This window comes from Strix aluco, chromosome 2 (assembly GCF_031877795.1).
Source record: "Strix aluco isolate bStrAlu1 chromosome 2, bStrAlu1.hap1, whole genome shotgun sequence".
Classification (NCBI taxonomy): domain Eukaryota; kingdom Metazoa; phylum Chordata; class Aves; order Strigiformes; family Strigidae; genus Strix; species Strix aluco.
The window spans coordinates 46,758,827-46,775,411 of record NC_133932.1 but is presented as its reverse complement, the minus strand read 5'-3'; the positions used below and the strand labels follow the sequence as shown (position 1 = coordinate 46,775,411).

The window sequence follows — 16,585 nt, the reverse complement described above, 5'->3', positions numbered from 1 at the left end:
CTTAATGTTTCAGTGTCACTTAGTTGCTAACTTTCAAATATAACTTTTAACAGTGGTTTATGCACTGCCAAAGCATTTGTGTTAATGATTATGCTATGCAGGTATAGCTAGACTGAAATTACTGCTGAAGTTAGTGACTTTGCAATTACAGAATCTTCCCTGGGGACCCATAGAATAAGTTTGCAATAGCAGCTTCACCACTGCATATTTATTCTTATTGGCTATTGGCAAATTGTGGCAATAAGAAATCCCGGTCTATGAATATCAATTTCAAATTCTATTAAAATAACCCTTAGAAAAATACAGCTTTCATCTTTCCAAATATTACTGGTTACAAAAAGGGATTTTCCTCTTACTTAATTAAAATTTTATTGTTGGAGAACCACTTCTTTTAACTCTTCTTTTGTATCTTATTTATTTACTTCTGAAATGCACTTCAAACAATAAAATCTCAATTTATGTTTCCACTGAATATGTGATTTTCTAGATTCTGTCCTTGAAACTTACTAATTCAAAGAATAATTCCTGATTTTTTCTCTCTTCCTATTTTATAGCATCTAAAGTACATGCATAATATATATTAAAAAATAAAAAAACAGTATCACAAAGCGCATGTTTAGATTCCAAACTAAAAGTTTGTTATAGATTAGAAAGTCCAGACGTAAAGTAGAAAAACTACCAAATATAAATCAATGAAGACTGAGATATCTCCTCTTCCTCAACCAGCAGCTCTGTCAAATGGTTCTAAGATTTGCAGGTTTTTTTCTCAAAGGCCAAAGCACATTGCAGATTTCTGAGGTAGGTGAGATGAACACAGCATATTGGCATATCATTTCAAGAATCTTAGATTGAAAGTCTGCTTCCAAGCTGTTTCTCCTTGAGTTTTCTTTTTATTTCACTTAACTTTTTGCAGCTTTTGCCTAGATCAAGGCTGTCTTAGCTCCGGTTTTCAAAATACTTAACCCAAAGATAAGATACAAGCACAGCCACTGAGATCAACAGAACTAAGGAATATACATAAAATTAAGGATGCATTATATATAGGTAACTAGTTCCTTTGTTGAGTCAGGACCATAATAATAGCATCATTTCTTGATGCTTTATTTAAGAAATTTCTTTAGTATGGGAAAAATTATGTTCTTCCATTTTCAGAGTTTACATGAGAATCTTTATTAGTGCCTCTTCCTACTTTCTCCATTTTAAAATAGTAGCTAGTATCTTCCAGTCTTTCACAGATAACTACTATGCTATGCTATGCTATATTTCCAGCTAGGTAGTTACCATTCAGTCTTTCAATAACTTTTCTCTTAGTTTGGTATTTGACATGCAAATAATTCATAGCAACCAAGAGAATAATATCTATCACTATCTTTTCACTTTTGTATTTTTTTGTATTCTGAAAGTCTTATAAGAAGAGAGCTTTAAACTAGATTTGAAGGGGGAAGGCGACAAAACTGGAACTCCCAGACATAAGCCCCAGGGTAGATTACCAGAGTTTGTGGGCTGTTATGCCAGTGACAAGCCTCACCCTGCCATCTCAGTGGAGGCAAGGGATGGAGACATGCAGCACAACAAAGATGGAACGAATATTGGTGGATCAGTAACTGTGGTAACACCTGTGAAAAGTCAGGCTGGACTTAGGACCTTTAAATGCGAAAAGGTGCTGGGGACATCAGTCCAGCTGAAGTGCATGTATGCCAATGCACACAGCATGGGTAACAAACAGGAGGAGCTTGAAGCCATGATGCAGCAGGAAAATTATGATGTAGTGGCTATTACAGAAACATGGTGGGATGTCTCCCATGACTGGAGTGCACCAATTGATGGCTACAAGCTCTTTAGAAGGGATAGAGAAGGAAGGAGAGGCAGTGGGGTGGTGCTGTATGTTAGGGACTGTTATGATTGCTTTGAGTACAAGTGTAGTGAAGACAGGGTGGAGTGTCTTTGCATTAGAATCAGGTGGAAGGCCAACAGGGCAGATGTTGTAGTAGGAGTCTACTGTAGGCCACCCACCCAGGACAGAGAGGTGGATGAAATATTGTATAGGCACTTAGGAGAAAGTCCAGTTGGTGGCCGGTCACAAGTGGTGTCCCACAGGGCTCGGTTTTGGGGCCACTCCTGTTTAACATCTTTATTGATGATCTGAACGAGGGGATTGAGTGCAACCTCAGTAAGTTTGCAGATGACACCAAGTTGGGTGGGAGTGTTGATCTGCTCGAGGGTAGGGAGGCTCTGCAGAGAGATCTGGACAGGCTGGAGCGATGGGCTAAGGCCAACTGTAGGAGTTTCAATAAGGCCAAATGCCGGGTGCTGCACTTGGGCTACAACAACCCCCAGCAGCACAACAGGCTTGGGGAGGAGTGGCTGGAGAGCTGCCAGTCAGAGAGGGACCTGGGGGTGTTGATTGACAGCCGGCTGAACATGAGCCAGCAGTGTGCCCAGGTGGCCAAGAAGGCCAATGGTACCCTGCTTGTATCAGAAATAGCGTGGCCAGCAGGGACAGGGAAGTGATCTTACCCCTGTACTCGGCACTGGTGAGGCCACACCTCGATTACTGTGTTCAGTTTTGGGCCCCTCACTACAAAAAGGACATTGAATTACTCGAGCATGTCCAAAGAAGGGCAACGAAGCTGGTGAAGTGTCTGGAGCACATGTCGTACGAGGAGCAGCTGAGGGAACTGGGGTTGTTTAGTCTGGAGAAGAGGAGGCTGAGGGGAGACCTCATCGCCCTCTACAACTGCCTGAAAGGAGGTTGCAGAGAGCTGGGGATGAGTCTCTTTAACCAAGTAACAAGTGATAGGACAAGAGGTAATGGCCTCAAATTGCGCCAGGGAAGGTTTAGACTGGATATTAGGAAGCATTTCTTTACAGAACGGGTTGTTAGGCGTTGGAATGGGCTGCCCAGGGAGGTGGTGGCGTCCCCATCCCTGGAGGTGTTTAAGAGTCGGGTTGACATAGCGCTTAGGAATATGGTGTAGTTGAGAATGGTCAGTGTTAGGTTAATGGTTGGACTAGATGATCTTCAAGGTCTTTTCCAACCTAGATGATTCTGTGATTCTGTGACTTTTGAGTTTTCATACCTGTCAAAAGAGACTTCTAAGATTAATGCTTCATCATTTTTTATATTGAAAGTTGAACATCTTCAGTAGTAGCAGCAAATTTAAACTTCCATGTTAATGAGAATGACTGAGAAACATTCGAGATGCACTCTTCATTTAGTTAGGAATACAAAATCAGACTAAATATGAGAACAATTTAATAATAAGTCATTCAGTTTAAATAAGTAATATTCTATCTTATGTATCTATCAATGACAAATTTTAGCTGTAATTATAGAAAACCAGGAAAATATAGCTTACAGAGAGAATTTATTTTATACTTGAAATCATATCATTGTGTTATTTTTTGGCTGAATTTTTATCTGCTGGGAATCACTCCTAAATTTCAAGAAATGTCAAATGCAGCATTTCATAAATGTTCCTAAGTTTTCATATATATTCTTATAAAATCAATTTTAAAATTGGTATTTCTTTTTTTTTTTTTTTTTTATGTTCCTTAGACTTCCAAAATTCAATATGTCTTAATGGAGAAAAAAAAAAAAAAAAGAAAAAAAAATGCATGTCCATTGCTTTAATTTTTTTATAAATGTGCCCATGAGGGACAAAGACCCTTTTCTTTCTGGTCTATGGTGTGCTTAGAATACTCCAGAACGTATTTAAAATTTATTTCATTTCTTTAAACTCTTCCCCAGTGTCGCATTTACAAAACCTCCCTCTATTTCACCATTACCCACTCTGCACAAGGATATGAACTATCATTAGGAATGCTACACTTAAATACTTTGCCGCAGAAGAAGCTAGTGTTGGTAGTTCTTCATTTTTATTAACATTAAAAGGGCTTGACATTTAAAAATGAAAGAAAGCAACAGTAAATAATGTGAGTAAAAATATAAGCATTTTGAAAGACAAGATTTGGGCATTTTATTCAACTAAGCATTTAAATTACATTTTCATTACATTAAGGGTGATGAACACTATTGCAATGCATACATTAAATATGCCCCCCCAAAATAATCAAATACAGATTATGAAATACCATAGTCATTATAATTTTGAAGCAATTACAGTCTCTGAGAAATTTTGAAAGCCCAGTACTTTGCAACCTTTCCTGGTCACAGCACATTTTTTAAAGAGGAAAGCCTCTGCATCGGCTTGACTCCAACTCCCTGCAGCACTGGGAGGATCCAGTCTGTAATTTCGAAGAACTTCTCTTGAAATCCTGAAACTCTGAGTTAAATCAGCGCATTGCTCCTAGACTCCAATAATGCATATCTGAGTCTTTACTAGTCTGACATGTGCTCTGGTGAAGGAGGGTAATCAGCTGTCCAGTTCCCTGTTGATCTAGAAATGGAAGATCTGTGGAAGCCAGATGTATTGCTGGCTACACCTAGCCGGGGAGCAGCCTGCGCGTGGTCAGCTGCCTTCAGTGCACTGGATGTTTCTGAAGGCACTGATAATTACTCTGGAGAAATTCAGGATGCACAGAGGCATGGGTTGACCCTGATGTGTAGGTCTTAGAGCTTCATTAGAATAAGATTCACTATGAAATACAACACTGTGAGATTTCTCTTTATTTTGATCTACTAATCCATCTTGTGCTAAAATGTGTTGTGCCAGCTGAAAATCAGAGTTTCTCATCTGCTTGAACATGACTGATAAAAATAAAAAAAACCTTCATAGAGTCAGTTTTTTCTTAATTTTTCATGCATATATATATATCTTTCTGTCCCCTGTCAACAGAAGTATCTGCAATGTTTAAAGTTTAATAAACCTTCAAAGGCCCAAGCTGCTGGCTTCTTGGAGTGCAACACGGAAATCATTAGAAAACATGTACATATATAATACAAATTCAAAGTTTAATCTGTTTGCTGGTCCCTGTAAAAGAGGAAGCTTTATCTATCTTTCTGTAGGCACCAGCTTACCATTTCTTCATGTGTAGCTGTTAAAAGAGCATGCATACAGATGAGTTCTTAGATGTCTGATAGCAATTTACTTACCAAAGATCCCATTTGCATGTGACAAAGTAGATGCATATAGAGTCTGGGTTTCATTTTATGCTTACATTGAGCCTTTAAGTGACTGCTGCTGAGCACATCCTTGGAATAACAAGCAACATTTGCAACTTCATCCCCTAGAAGTTTATATCACTTCTGCTGGATTAACACTCTAGAAAGTTACAGAGAATATGATAACATATTCTACGTTTGGATGTGTACTGAAAGAAATGGGCAGCATTAAAGAATGCATATTGCAATGATCCAGCATGTGTTTTGGCTAAAATCCTGGGCCACTAAGGGAAGTAATGTTTATATTTGTTATTAATGAAGCTGGGATTTCATTCTCCATGTTCACCCATAAGATCGACCCAAACAATTTTGTCAGACCTGTGGCCGAGCACAGCTCCATGACTGTTACTCAGTGTCCTCACTTCCAACCCCATAGAATGGTTGGAATGGTATAGCAAAGTCTGTACCTCACAGTCTGTTTTGGCCAGAGTCTTACAGTACTGGTGGGTTTGGGCTGACTGAAGCATTTGTGGACTGAACACATCATACCTTGAGCATGGGTTGTAGTTGACCCCACTGTGATGAACTAATCCAGACCTTCTATATGCTCTCATGGCTGTCTACAGAACAATAACAAGGATTTTTTTTTTTTTTTTTTTGCATCATCTGGTTGAATTTGGCCATGCAAGGTCTGCTTTAGATTTTGGTTTGATATTTTTAACTAAGACATACAACAAAATTTCACAGAAATAGAGACTGTGGAGTTGAAGAGCTCCATCCTAACTTTATAATAACTGTAGGCAGCAGAAAGCAACTATAAACCACTTAACTGGAGAGGATTACTTGTTCATTCACAAAGAATGGAAACAGGAAACTTATTACATCAAAATATATTTGAGGTATTGCGCTTGCATGGTATTGTATGTCACATTCAGCTGTGTTCACTAAATTAAAGGACAGTCATTACGTAATACAGCTCTACAACATACCTGGAGGCAATGCAAGATGAATTGAAAGGGCTTCAGACTTTTCAGTCATGGGTTAGTATACAGGACGCCAGACCCTTTGGCATTAGATGGGATGCATCTGTACCAGAGGGGGAAAAGGATCTTGGGACAGGAGTTAGCTGGGCTCAGCGAGAGAGCTTTAAACTATATTTGAAGGGGGAAGGGGACAAAACTGGAACTCCCAGACATAAGCCCCAGGGTAGATTACCAGAGTTTGTGGGCTGTTGTGCCAGTGACAAGCCTCACCCTGCCATCTCAGTGGAGGCAAGAGATGGAGACATGCAGCACAACAAAGATGAAACAAATATTGATGGATCAGTAACTGTGGTAACACCTGTGAAAGGTCAGGCTGGACTTAGGACCTTTAAATGCGAAAAGGTGCTGGGGACATCAGTCCAGCTGAAGTGCATGTATGCCAATGCACACAGCATGGGTAACAAACAAGAGGAGCTTGAAGCCATGATGCAGCAGGAAAATTATGATGTAGTGGCTATTACAGAAACATGGTGGGATGTCTCCCATGACTGGAGTGCACCAATTGATGGCTACAAGCTCTTTAGAAGGGATAGAGAAGGAAGGAGAGGCGGTGGGGTGGTGCTGTATGTTAGGGACTGTTATGATTGCTTTGAGTACAAGTGTAGTGAAGACAGGGTGGAGTGTCTTTGCATTAGAATCAGGGGGAAGGCCAACAGGGCAGATGTTGTAGTAGGAGTCTACTGTAGGCCACCCACCCAGGACAGAGAGGTGGATGAAATACTGTATAGGTACTTAGGAGAAAGTCCGGTTGGTGGCCGGTCACAAGTGGTGTCCCACAGGGCTCGGTTTTGGGGCCACTCCTGTTTAACATCTTTATTGATGATCTGAACGAGGGGATTGAGTGCAACCTCAGTAAGTTTGCAGATGACACCAAGTTGGGTGGGAGTGTTGATCTGCTCGAGGGTAGGGAGGCTCTGCAGAGAGATCTGGACAGGCTGGAGCGATGGGCTAAGGCCGACTGTAGGAGTTTCAATAAGGCCAAATGCCGGGTGCTGCACTTGGGCCACAACAACCCCCAGCAGCGCTACAGGCTTGGGGAGGAGTGGCTGGAGAGCTGCCAGTCAGAGAGGGACCTGGGGGTGTTGACTGACAGCCGGCTGAACATGAGCCAGCAGTGTGCCCAGGTGGCCAAGAAGGCCAATGGTATCCTGGCTTGTATCAGAAATAGCATGGCCAGCAGGGACAGGGAAGTGATCTTACCCCTGTACTTGGCACTGGTGAGGCCACACCTCAATTACTGTGTTCATTTTTGGGCCCCTCACTACAAAAAGGACATTGAATTACTCGAGCGTGTCCAAAGAAGGGCAACGAAGCTGGTGAAGTGTCTGGAGCACATGTCGTACGAGGAGCGGCTGAGGGAACTGGGGTTGTTTAGTCTGGAGAAGAGGAGGCTGAGGGGAGACCTCATCACCCTCTACAACTACCTGAAAGGAGGTTGCAGAAAGCTGGGGAAGAGTCTCTTCAATCAAGTAACAAGCGATAGGACAAGAGGTAATGGCCTCAAGTTGCACCAGGGAAGGTTTAGACTAGATATTAGGAAGCATTTCTTTACGGAACGGGTTGTTAGGCGTTGGAATGGGCTGCCCAGGGAGGTGGTGGAGTCCCCATCCCTGGAGGTGTTTAAGAGTAGGGTCGACATAGCGCTGAGGGATATGGTGTAGTTGAGAATGGTCAGTGTTAGGTTAATGGTTGGACTAGATGATCTTCAAGGTATTTTCCAACCTTGACGATTCTGTGATTCTGTAATTTATTCTGATATATTTCTAAAAAAATAATTCTGAAACGATTAATGGAATAAGAGTCCTTTCAGGCACAAAAGTATATGTAGATAAGTGCTTTCAATCTCCATGGGAAAGAAAAAAAGTTTCAGATGAACTGATCAACATTCCTTCCTTTGCTTTTTAGCAGGTATTCTTATTCTTAAGTGTGAGAGGAAACAGGTAGTGAGTAACTATATTCCAGTTTATTACTAATGCACAGGAGCCTGGCGAAAACATATCTTTGAAATGGCATAATCTGTATCTAAAGCCAAAGTGCAAACAAAAGTCAATCACGTTTTCATTCTGAGGATAATCAGATAGAAGACTTAGTTGTTTACTGATGAAGGGATATAAGGAAATTCCCATTTTAAAGAAAAGCTAACTATGCCACCAGCTGTGTTTGGTTTGAGTTTGGATTTTTTCCCTTTTTTTCTGACACAATATTAGATCCAGCTAGATCTGAACTTATTACATAGCCAAATCTGTAGTTATCGTACTACATAATAATATAAGTAGTAATATCAAGTCCTTTATGATTTGATTTGTGATTAGGAGCAGATCAGGAATTTTCTGGTGAAGTGTATTTTTCTTGTAAAAAGCAGATGTGTTGACAGCAAATATTTTCATGGATAAAATACCTGTTCCAGTGAATGGTCAAGAAAACAAAAAGATGTAATGAACTTCCTGCATGCTTGCTGGGAGTCTGGGGCCTCCTAGATGTGTTGCTCAAAAGAAGGTTTACATGGAAAAAGCCTGAGAGCCAAGGGCTTGAAGGCAAAGATGAAAACCTCCTGCTTCCATGTGACATGGCCAAGAGACTGACGAGATATGAGCCCCAGCTCTCAGAGTTTGACTCAGCCATAAAATCTGAATGTCTGCAGGCTCCCATCTCTCCCTCTCAGTCTATTGGGACAGCATTTAAAAAAACCCCCCATGAATTAATATCAGAAATGTTCTTTAAAATGTAGGCATCAGTCTCCCCCATTAAAAGCAGGAGTAGGTGGGACCATTTAACTGAGAAGAACCACGCGCAACATTATCTACCGTGTGTTTAAATACTTTCCTGTAGATGGGAGATTTCAAAAATTTTTATGAGTTTTCCCATTTTTCATTACAACTGAAATTCTACATTTTTTTTATGATCCACAACAATTAGAGAAAATAGTAAATAATGCCATTGCTCTTTGATCACATCACTGAAAAGATGGCTGCATCGCTATCTGCCTGCTGTAGTTTTTAAGATGTTTCACGGAGCTCACAATGTAACCCAAATACTTCTAGTTAACTAAAAGCAGGCTAATACATAAATATCATAGAAGTAAAACAAAGGCATATGTGTATCCCAGGCATTTCACATTTTGCAAATTGTCTGCTCATGCCAGTATGTCAGCCCATCAGATAACAAAATTACTACATAAGGTAATTCTGCTGTAAACTGAACTTTTTATTTTTCTTCAAATGAAGTTAAAAAAACCTGTCAGATGGGGAGTATAATAGCTCAGGGAAGCCACTGTGCTAATACATCTAACAGTTTTCCAAACCAGACTACACATCTTGCTGGACTGGAGTTTGAATAAATTCATGATTGCCTGAACCCATCTGTGTAGACATACCCTAGATCCTGGATATTCTTTGCCCTTCAAATGCCATTAAAACTAGGGAACTAGCATGGAAAGAATGTTCCTTTCTATACAGGATAATGCAGTTGTAGTCAGTGGGAATGCTGAAGCCTCCATGGTATAAAAAATGTATGTTTCAAATAAATTCATTAGTGCAATGTTTGCATAGGCAAGAAAACAATGGCATAGCATGAATAATTTTCCCTCAAGTAAGAATGTGCAAAGCATCTTAACAGACAATACCCTGAGTCTTTAAAACAGTTTGAACACAGAATTATTTTTTATTGTTTTTCTCTTTGAGAAATGATGCATTCTCATCTTTACTCAAAGACTTTCAACAGAACAACACTACTCTTGAGCATGTACTATGGTTATGTCCATTACTAAGCTGACAACAGAAAATGGCATTACCACATCATCATTTCGTCAGTTGTCATAATTTCCCCATATATCTCTTGATCTTTCTGTGTGTTAACTCAGTTGCTGGGTTAACACTGTCATACTGGAGAAGCAAAAACCTGCTATGTAATCTCCCTTTACCTCATACTTGATCCATTCAGTGTTATTTCAAGGCATTGTCACATGCATTAGGTGCTTGTCTGTTGTTAAGGATCATGGTTTCACAAATACTCCAAAGAAAAATAATGGAAAGAGTGAATCATAGAAGGCAGTAGTCCTCTTTTCCTTATTTTTCTTCTTTTGTTGCTCTTGTTCTCATCTGTTTGTTTCGTTTTCCATGGATATAAAAATCCAATAGATTATATCACACAAAAACTCTACAGAGGAGAGAATGAGCACACAGTCATTTCACAGGTTTGGAAATTTTGAAAGTAGTTACAGTTTTACCATCTTAATTTTGTCATCTGCAAGTGTTAATGAGCATAGTATGTATAGTTCCTCAGAAGGAAGAGTGGACACTTCAAGATTAGCACCATTTCATTAATTTCATTTATACTCTTTGCATCCATCCTGTATTTTTCAGGCTTTTCTAAAAAAATGCTACCAGAGTAAAAAAGCTGTAAAATGAGGAAAGGATTGACTCAGTAAATAACTAAAGTAAGCTTTGCCTGAATGTAATGTTACTTATGACACACAGTCAAGTATTCAATCAGATCTCTTTTACAAGCAATTGATATTCTCAATAGCCTGTGTATAGTGTTGTCGAGAGAGTTAGAAGGATGTTAACATTTCATTACTCTTGCCATTGATTTTTTTCTGCTTTCTTCACAACAAAAGTCAAAACATGACCTCTTATTCCACTGAATTAGTTCCAGAGCACTTGGTATTATTGACCTTCTAATGAAAATTAATGATGGCTCTTTTGATTCAGTCTTTCAAGTAGGCACACCAAGCACATTTTAGAAACAGGCATATTTATTTCTCATAGTGAGATGAAATAACACACTGTCAAGTAATGAAATGTACATTAATGCAACATTAAATTTGCAAATTTAAGCACACAGTATTCAAGAGATTTAAACTGCATTATCAGGAGCTGATGCTGCAAAGATTTAAGCTTGGCAATAATTTCAGACCTGGAAAGGCAATGAGTTTTACAAGTAAGCTACACATATGCTTAGAACATTTCAGCCCCAGGCCCTAAATTTATTCTAAAAATCTGGCAAAATTGAACTGTTTTTACTATGAAATAGAGACAATTGCACATTATCTTAGGTATTTCCATGCATTTTTTTTCACATTTAAAGCTAAAGAAGAATTCAAATTCTTTTCAGCGACTTTTTTCTTCTGCGCTCGCAAGCTGTCACACCACAGTTGAGTGGATTTCCTCCATATGGAGCCTTACACAAATGTCTATGAACAAACTGACTTCAGTGTATGGATATGGATCCCTTCTCCTTTACATCTGTATAAATAAGGATTACCTCTACCAGGTGAAACAAGAGAGGTGAATGGATTCATATCTGGAGATTGGGTGAAAGCTTGCCATTTTATCTAAACAATTTCCTAATCCTGGGAAATTCTCCCAGAAATAATTTATAAGGAATTATCTAGGAAATCTACAAGAATAATGTATAAACTAACTTACTTTTTTCATCTTTTTCCTTAGATAACAAAGACTATGATGCGTATCTATCTTATACCAAAGTGGATCCTGACCAGTGGAATCAAGAAACTGGAGAAGAAGAAAGATTTGCTCTTGAGATCCTACCAGATATGCTTGAAAAGCATTATGGATACAAGTTGTTCATACCAGACAGAGATTTGATTCCCACAGGAAGTAAGTAATGTCTCTATGCTTTTGCGTTTCCTAAACAGCAAATGCAGTGATAGTTTTGGTATCATTTCTATATGTACTCCTTCAGAATGTCATCTTTCCTCCCTTGTCTTAGAGAATGGTGACGATAAACCACCAGACATACTTAATGTGTATTTCCCACATAAGAGGATTATTTTTTAGTAATTGTATTATATTGATTGAAGGTGAGACAGTGCAGAAAGGGCATGTTTAATTAATGGAAATGAATGAGACTAACATTTTTTCATAGATTTTTTGAGAGCTTGCATATCTAGGAATGAATACAGAGGTCTTTGTTTTCTGGTCCTTAGACTTTGCCTGGAAAGATACCCATGATTCTAAGTATTTATTTCAGAAATTCAGAAAGAAAAGAAAAAGTTGTGTTTGGACTAAGTCAAGAGTTGTGTATTGCTATCTACAGCAGAGCAAAGTAGTGAATTCTGTTAGGGTGCACTACAGATAAATGTGTAGTGGAGGTACTGGATCATTCTCAGAGACTGAAAATTAGAATTGATTCCAGCTGGTACAAGTAGATATTTTCCATGTTTCTTTCACATATTCTAACCTTACTTACAGTAATTTTTGATAGGTTGCTGTAGTATTCTTCATAACTTCAGTGTAACCATATAGACAACTACTAAGATCAATATCTTTTACTAAAGATAAGAAAACATGCTTGGCATAGGCAAAGCACAATATCAAACAACTGCATGTTTTTTTTTTTAAATCTACAGTAAACTATACATTAATTTGCAGGAGACAATACTGGTTTTGTGAATGTGTGTGGTGGAGGCATGAAAGGAAAAGAAGAATTTAACCCTACGGTAGACCTTAGAGTATCATTTGGGTTTGAGGCTGAGCCCCTGAAGAACATAGTTGCTGTTCTGTTGCCTACCTGGGTGACTTTGCCTTTTTAAAGAAAAAAATTGTGATGGACACACCTGTTCCAATAAAAATACAGATATTGATACAAAACCACAGCTCAGAAACAAACACTCACAATCCATAGTGCATGGGGGAATAGATGTTTTGTGGGATCACAAATGGTTGATGTAGGAGGGGACTTCTGGAGGTCTTCTTGGCAAACCCCCCAGCTCAAGCAGGGCCACCTAGAGCAGGTTGCCCAGGGCCATATCCTGACAAGCAATCCTGGCTCGTTTGCAAGGGATTTTTTAGCATATTTCAGTGAGCTCTTCTGTGATCAGGGATTTGCCTCTGTTGTTTCTCCCCAGTCTATTGGAGCAGACTGTTTTCTTAGACTGATTTTTGAGCAATTGTCTTATTTTGTAGCCTATATTGAAGACGTGGCAAGATGTGTAGACCAAAGCAAGCGACTGATCATCGTCATGACTCCAAATTATGTGGTAAGAAGAGGCTGGAGCATCTTTGAACTGGAAACGAGACTTCGAAACATGTTAGTCACGGGTGAAATCAAAGTGATACTGATTGAATGCAGTGAACTACGAGGAGTTATGAACTACCAGGAGGTCGAGGCCCTGAAACATACCATCAAGCTCCTCACTGTCATTAAATGGCACGGACCAAAATGCAACAAGTTGAATTCCAAGTTCTGGAAACGTTTACAGTATGAAATGCCTTTTAAGAGGATTGAACCCATCACACACGAGCAGGTTTTAGATGTCAGTGAGCAGGGGCCCTTTGGGGAACTGCAGACAGTCTCCGCAATTTCCATGGCTGCTGCCACCTCCACTGCTCTTGCCACTGCTCATCCAGACCTGCGCTCCACCTTTCATAACACATATCATTCACAGATGCGCCAGAAACACTATTATCGAAGCTATGAATACGATGTACCTCCTACCGGCACCCTGCCGCTTACCTCAATAGGTAACCAGCATACCTACTGCAACATCCCTATGACACTTATAAATGGGCAGCGGCCACAGACAAAAACTAACAGGGAGCAGAATCCAGAAGAGGCTCACACAAACAGTGCGATACTGCCCCTCTTGCCACGGGAGACCAGTATATCAAGTGTCATTTGGTGACCGAAGTGCAAGGGGCGATCAACCCCCTGGAGTAGGAGCTGAATCTGCAGTCTGGTGCCTGGAACTACATCCTCGACTGCTGCTGTTAAACATACATTACAATCTATAACATACGAGGAAAAACAGGGTCTTGTACATATGTTTTTTGCAATTTCTTTGTAGCATCAGTCTTCCTGTTTTACCCATGTCTCTTCCCATTCACATTTTCAACTTTGTTTTATATGTCATTGAAATTTGTATATTTACATTTTTTTAAATGAAGAGACTGCTGTATAGATAGGAAACCTTTTTGCTTCATTAGTATAGTTTTAGACTTTTTGTTTGTCTGTTTTTAACCTCTCTTGGGAATGCTTGGACAAAGCTATGTTGATATCAGAAGCACCATCCATTTTGTTGGCCTGCCTAGCCTGATTCCTGAAGGCCATGCCTGCTGCAGTTCACCTGTTTTGGAGAATATTTGTTCTTAGAAGGACCCCATCCCTCACCGAGAGCTCCAGTTTAATTTCTACTCCTGTAATGTGCACTGCTCCTTCCCTGTCCTTACAATGACCCGCATTCGGGGTAACACTACAGTCTGATCATCTAACATGTAACTTGGTAGATACCTGTCAAACAACAGAATATACCCAATCTGTATCGGTTGCTTCACAGTAGTCACTACAGAGTGTGTAGAAACTAGAGATGGTTTGGTTTTTGCTTTCTTGGGTTTGTTTTTTTTAATTACTATTTTAAGAATGAGTTGATTGTATCCCTTTTATAAATATAAAAGCAAACCCTATTTTTAACACTTCCTGGAAACTATTAATATGATTGTGGATTTTATTTTTAAACATTTAACTTTTTCTTTTCCCCCTTTCAAAATCCTACAAATAAGATCATTTGCAATTGTCAGGCAAGTAAGACAAGTGAGGCAATAGGCATTGAAGTACAGAGAGTCCTGCTGATATTTACAGTGATGACTTCAAAACCAAAGGGGAATAAAAAGACAGTATTGTAGATGATTTCTCACTTTGTATTATAAAAAGGGTTATTTTCTAAAAAACTACGAGCAAAACATTATTTTGCTGTGGATTACAGAGTCCCCTTGTATTTTAATATTCAAAAAACCTGTATTTGCTTTAAAATGACATATTCAGGATTAAGAAATTTTTCATTTGGTTTTAGCTTGTAACGACAAGTAAAACTATGTTAATTTCAACATGATTTCAGTAAGAACTCAGGCAGAAAAAAATGACATGAATACCAACAAATATTTTCAGAATAAACATTATTTATACAAAATTAATATTTAAATCAGACCTGGAAGTATTAAAAACAATTTATTCACTTTAATGACTAAATAAATTAGTTTTATTTTTTATGTATGATTCTATCTTTGAGGAGTTTCAAATAATGCGAGTACCATGGCTGCCAGGGAAGTAAAAAAACCCACTAAGTTTACAACTGGACATCTTTAAGAGAAATGAAATAAGCATCTTACTCATGTTTTAAATAATGGAAAAGTTCTTTCTGGTTTTAGAAAGAGATAGGAGCAGTGTTGTAGCTCTGCAACATATTCAGGCCAAAATCTCTGCTAGTCTCTGAGTTACTGGTTGCAGCACACTGTCATATAGTCACGGGTTTGATTTACCCTGGCAGAAATGTAACTGGTATCCTGGAAAACAGACCTTATAGTCCAGTTATGTAATTAATTCGCTTAGGCTTTTTTATGATAGCTGAATGATATTGGCGAATATGATGAATGTGTGGGGTTTGTTCATCCTGATTGTCACAGTAAGAAAATTACAGCTTCTAATATTCTGGTCTTCTTAATGAGAAGTGATGGGAAGAGAGGGGGTAAACTGCAGTTTGGGGGAAGTTTGTGGGAATAACCCAGAACTGACAGTGTGGGAGGAAATGACTATGCTCCTGTTGTGAAAGTCAAGAAATCTCAGTATCTGCATAGCAAGCTAATAGAGCTTTGGGATATGCACTGATTTTTATTTTCTTAAAACTGTTTATTTCTCTGTGACAATTTGCTCAAGTCCTTTTCTACAATCTGTTCTTTATAACGGTGTCTCCCTTTGGACATGGGCCAAACATCCAAAAAATGGAAATGAAGTTGACAGGCCAGATTTTAAGAGATATTTGCACATTTGGTTATTTTCATAGTATAAGAAAACTATTATTTATTTGCTCTTACAGACACCTGTCAGGCACTGATGGCATTTTCCTTCATTCATCTGGATGCCAAATAGCCCAGTATCCTCTGAAAGCAATCCATTATTTTTTCCCCTTTCCCTCACCTTTACATGCCCTGGGGTAAAGACTGGGATGTGGAATAAATGTAGGATGTAACTATCTGACCGCAGCCACGTTTAGATGATCAGTAGATGTTTCCTTAGCCACATGGGGAGTACTTTTCTCTTCTATTTTTAGTGTAGATTTAAGCACTTTGAATAGCATGATTCAGGGATTGATGGATACTCTTTGATAATTCACACTACTTAAAAAAAAGTTTTTCTTATAATGTTTTGTCATAATATTAAACGAAAGAAAAACAAACAAAAAAATAAATAAACCACAAAACCAAACATGAAATAAATGGAGAAGCTGTCTATGGCTTTAGAAACATCCCTCCTTAGTATTCCTCCTCTACAAATAGCTCTGTGTGGGGAACAGTGAAGGAAACCGTTGTGTGTTCACGTGCTCTATGTTTGACAAAAGTTCTGTTGGAACGCAAAATAAAATGAAAAAAACAAAAACAACCAAACCTGTCATTGCCCTAGTGCTTAGGCTCTATCCTTTTTTGGTGAAGGTGTTCCAGTTTTTGACAATGCATCCTGAAGTGTG

The 16,585-nt window shown here is 38.9% G+C and overlaps 1 protein-coding gene across 1 annotated transcript in view; it reads left to right on the top strand.

Moving 5' to 3' along the window:
- Positions 1-14,715, top strand: part of IL1RAPL1 (interleukin 1 receptor accessory protein like 1) — a 792,200-nt gene extending 777,485 nt beyond the window's left edge. The window contains exons 10-11 of the mRNA XM_074816883.1: positions 11,556-11,726; positions 13,035-14,715. Of these exons, the coding sequence (XP_074672984.1) occupies positions 11,556-11,726; positions 13,035-13,753 (890 nt within the window). The 3' untranslated portion in view covers positions 13,754-14,715. The remainder of the gene's footprint in view (positions 1-11,555; positions 11,727-13,034) is intronic.
- Positions 14,716-16,585: the final 1,870 nt, after the last annotated feature.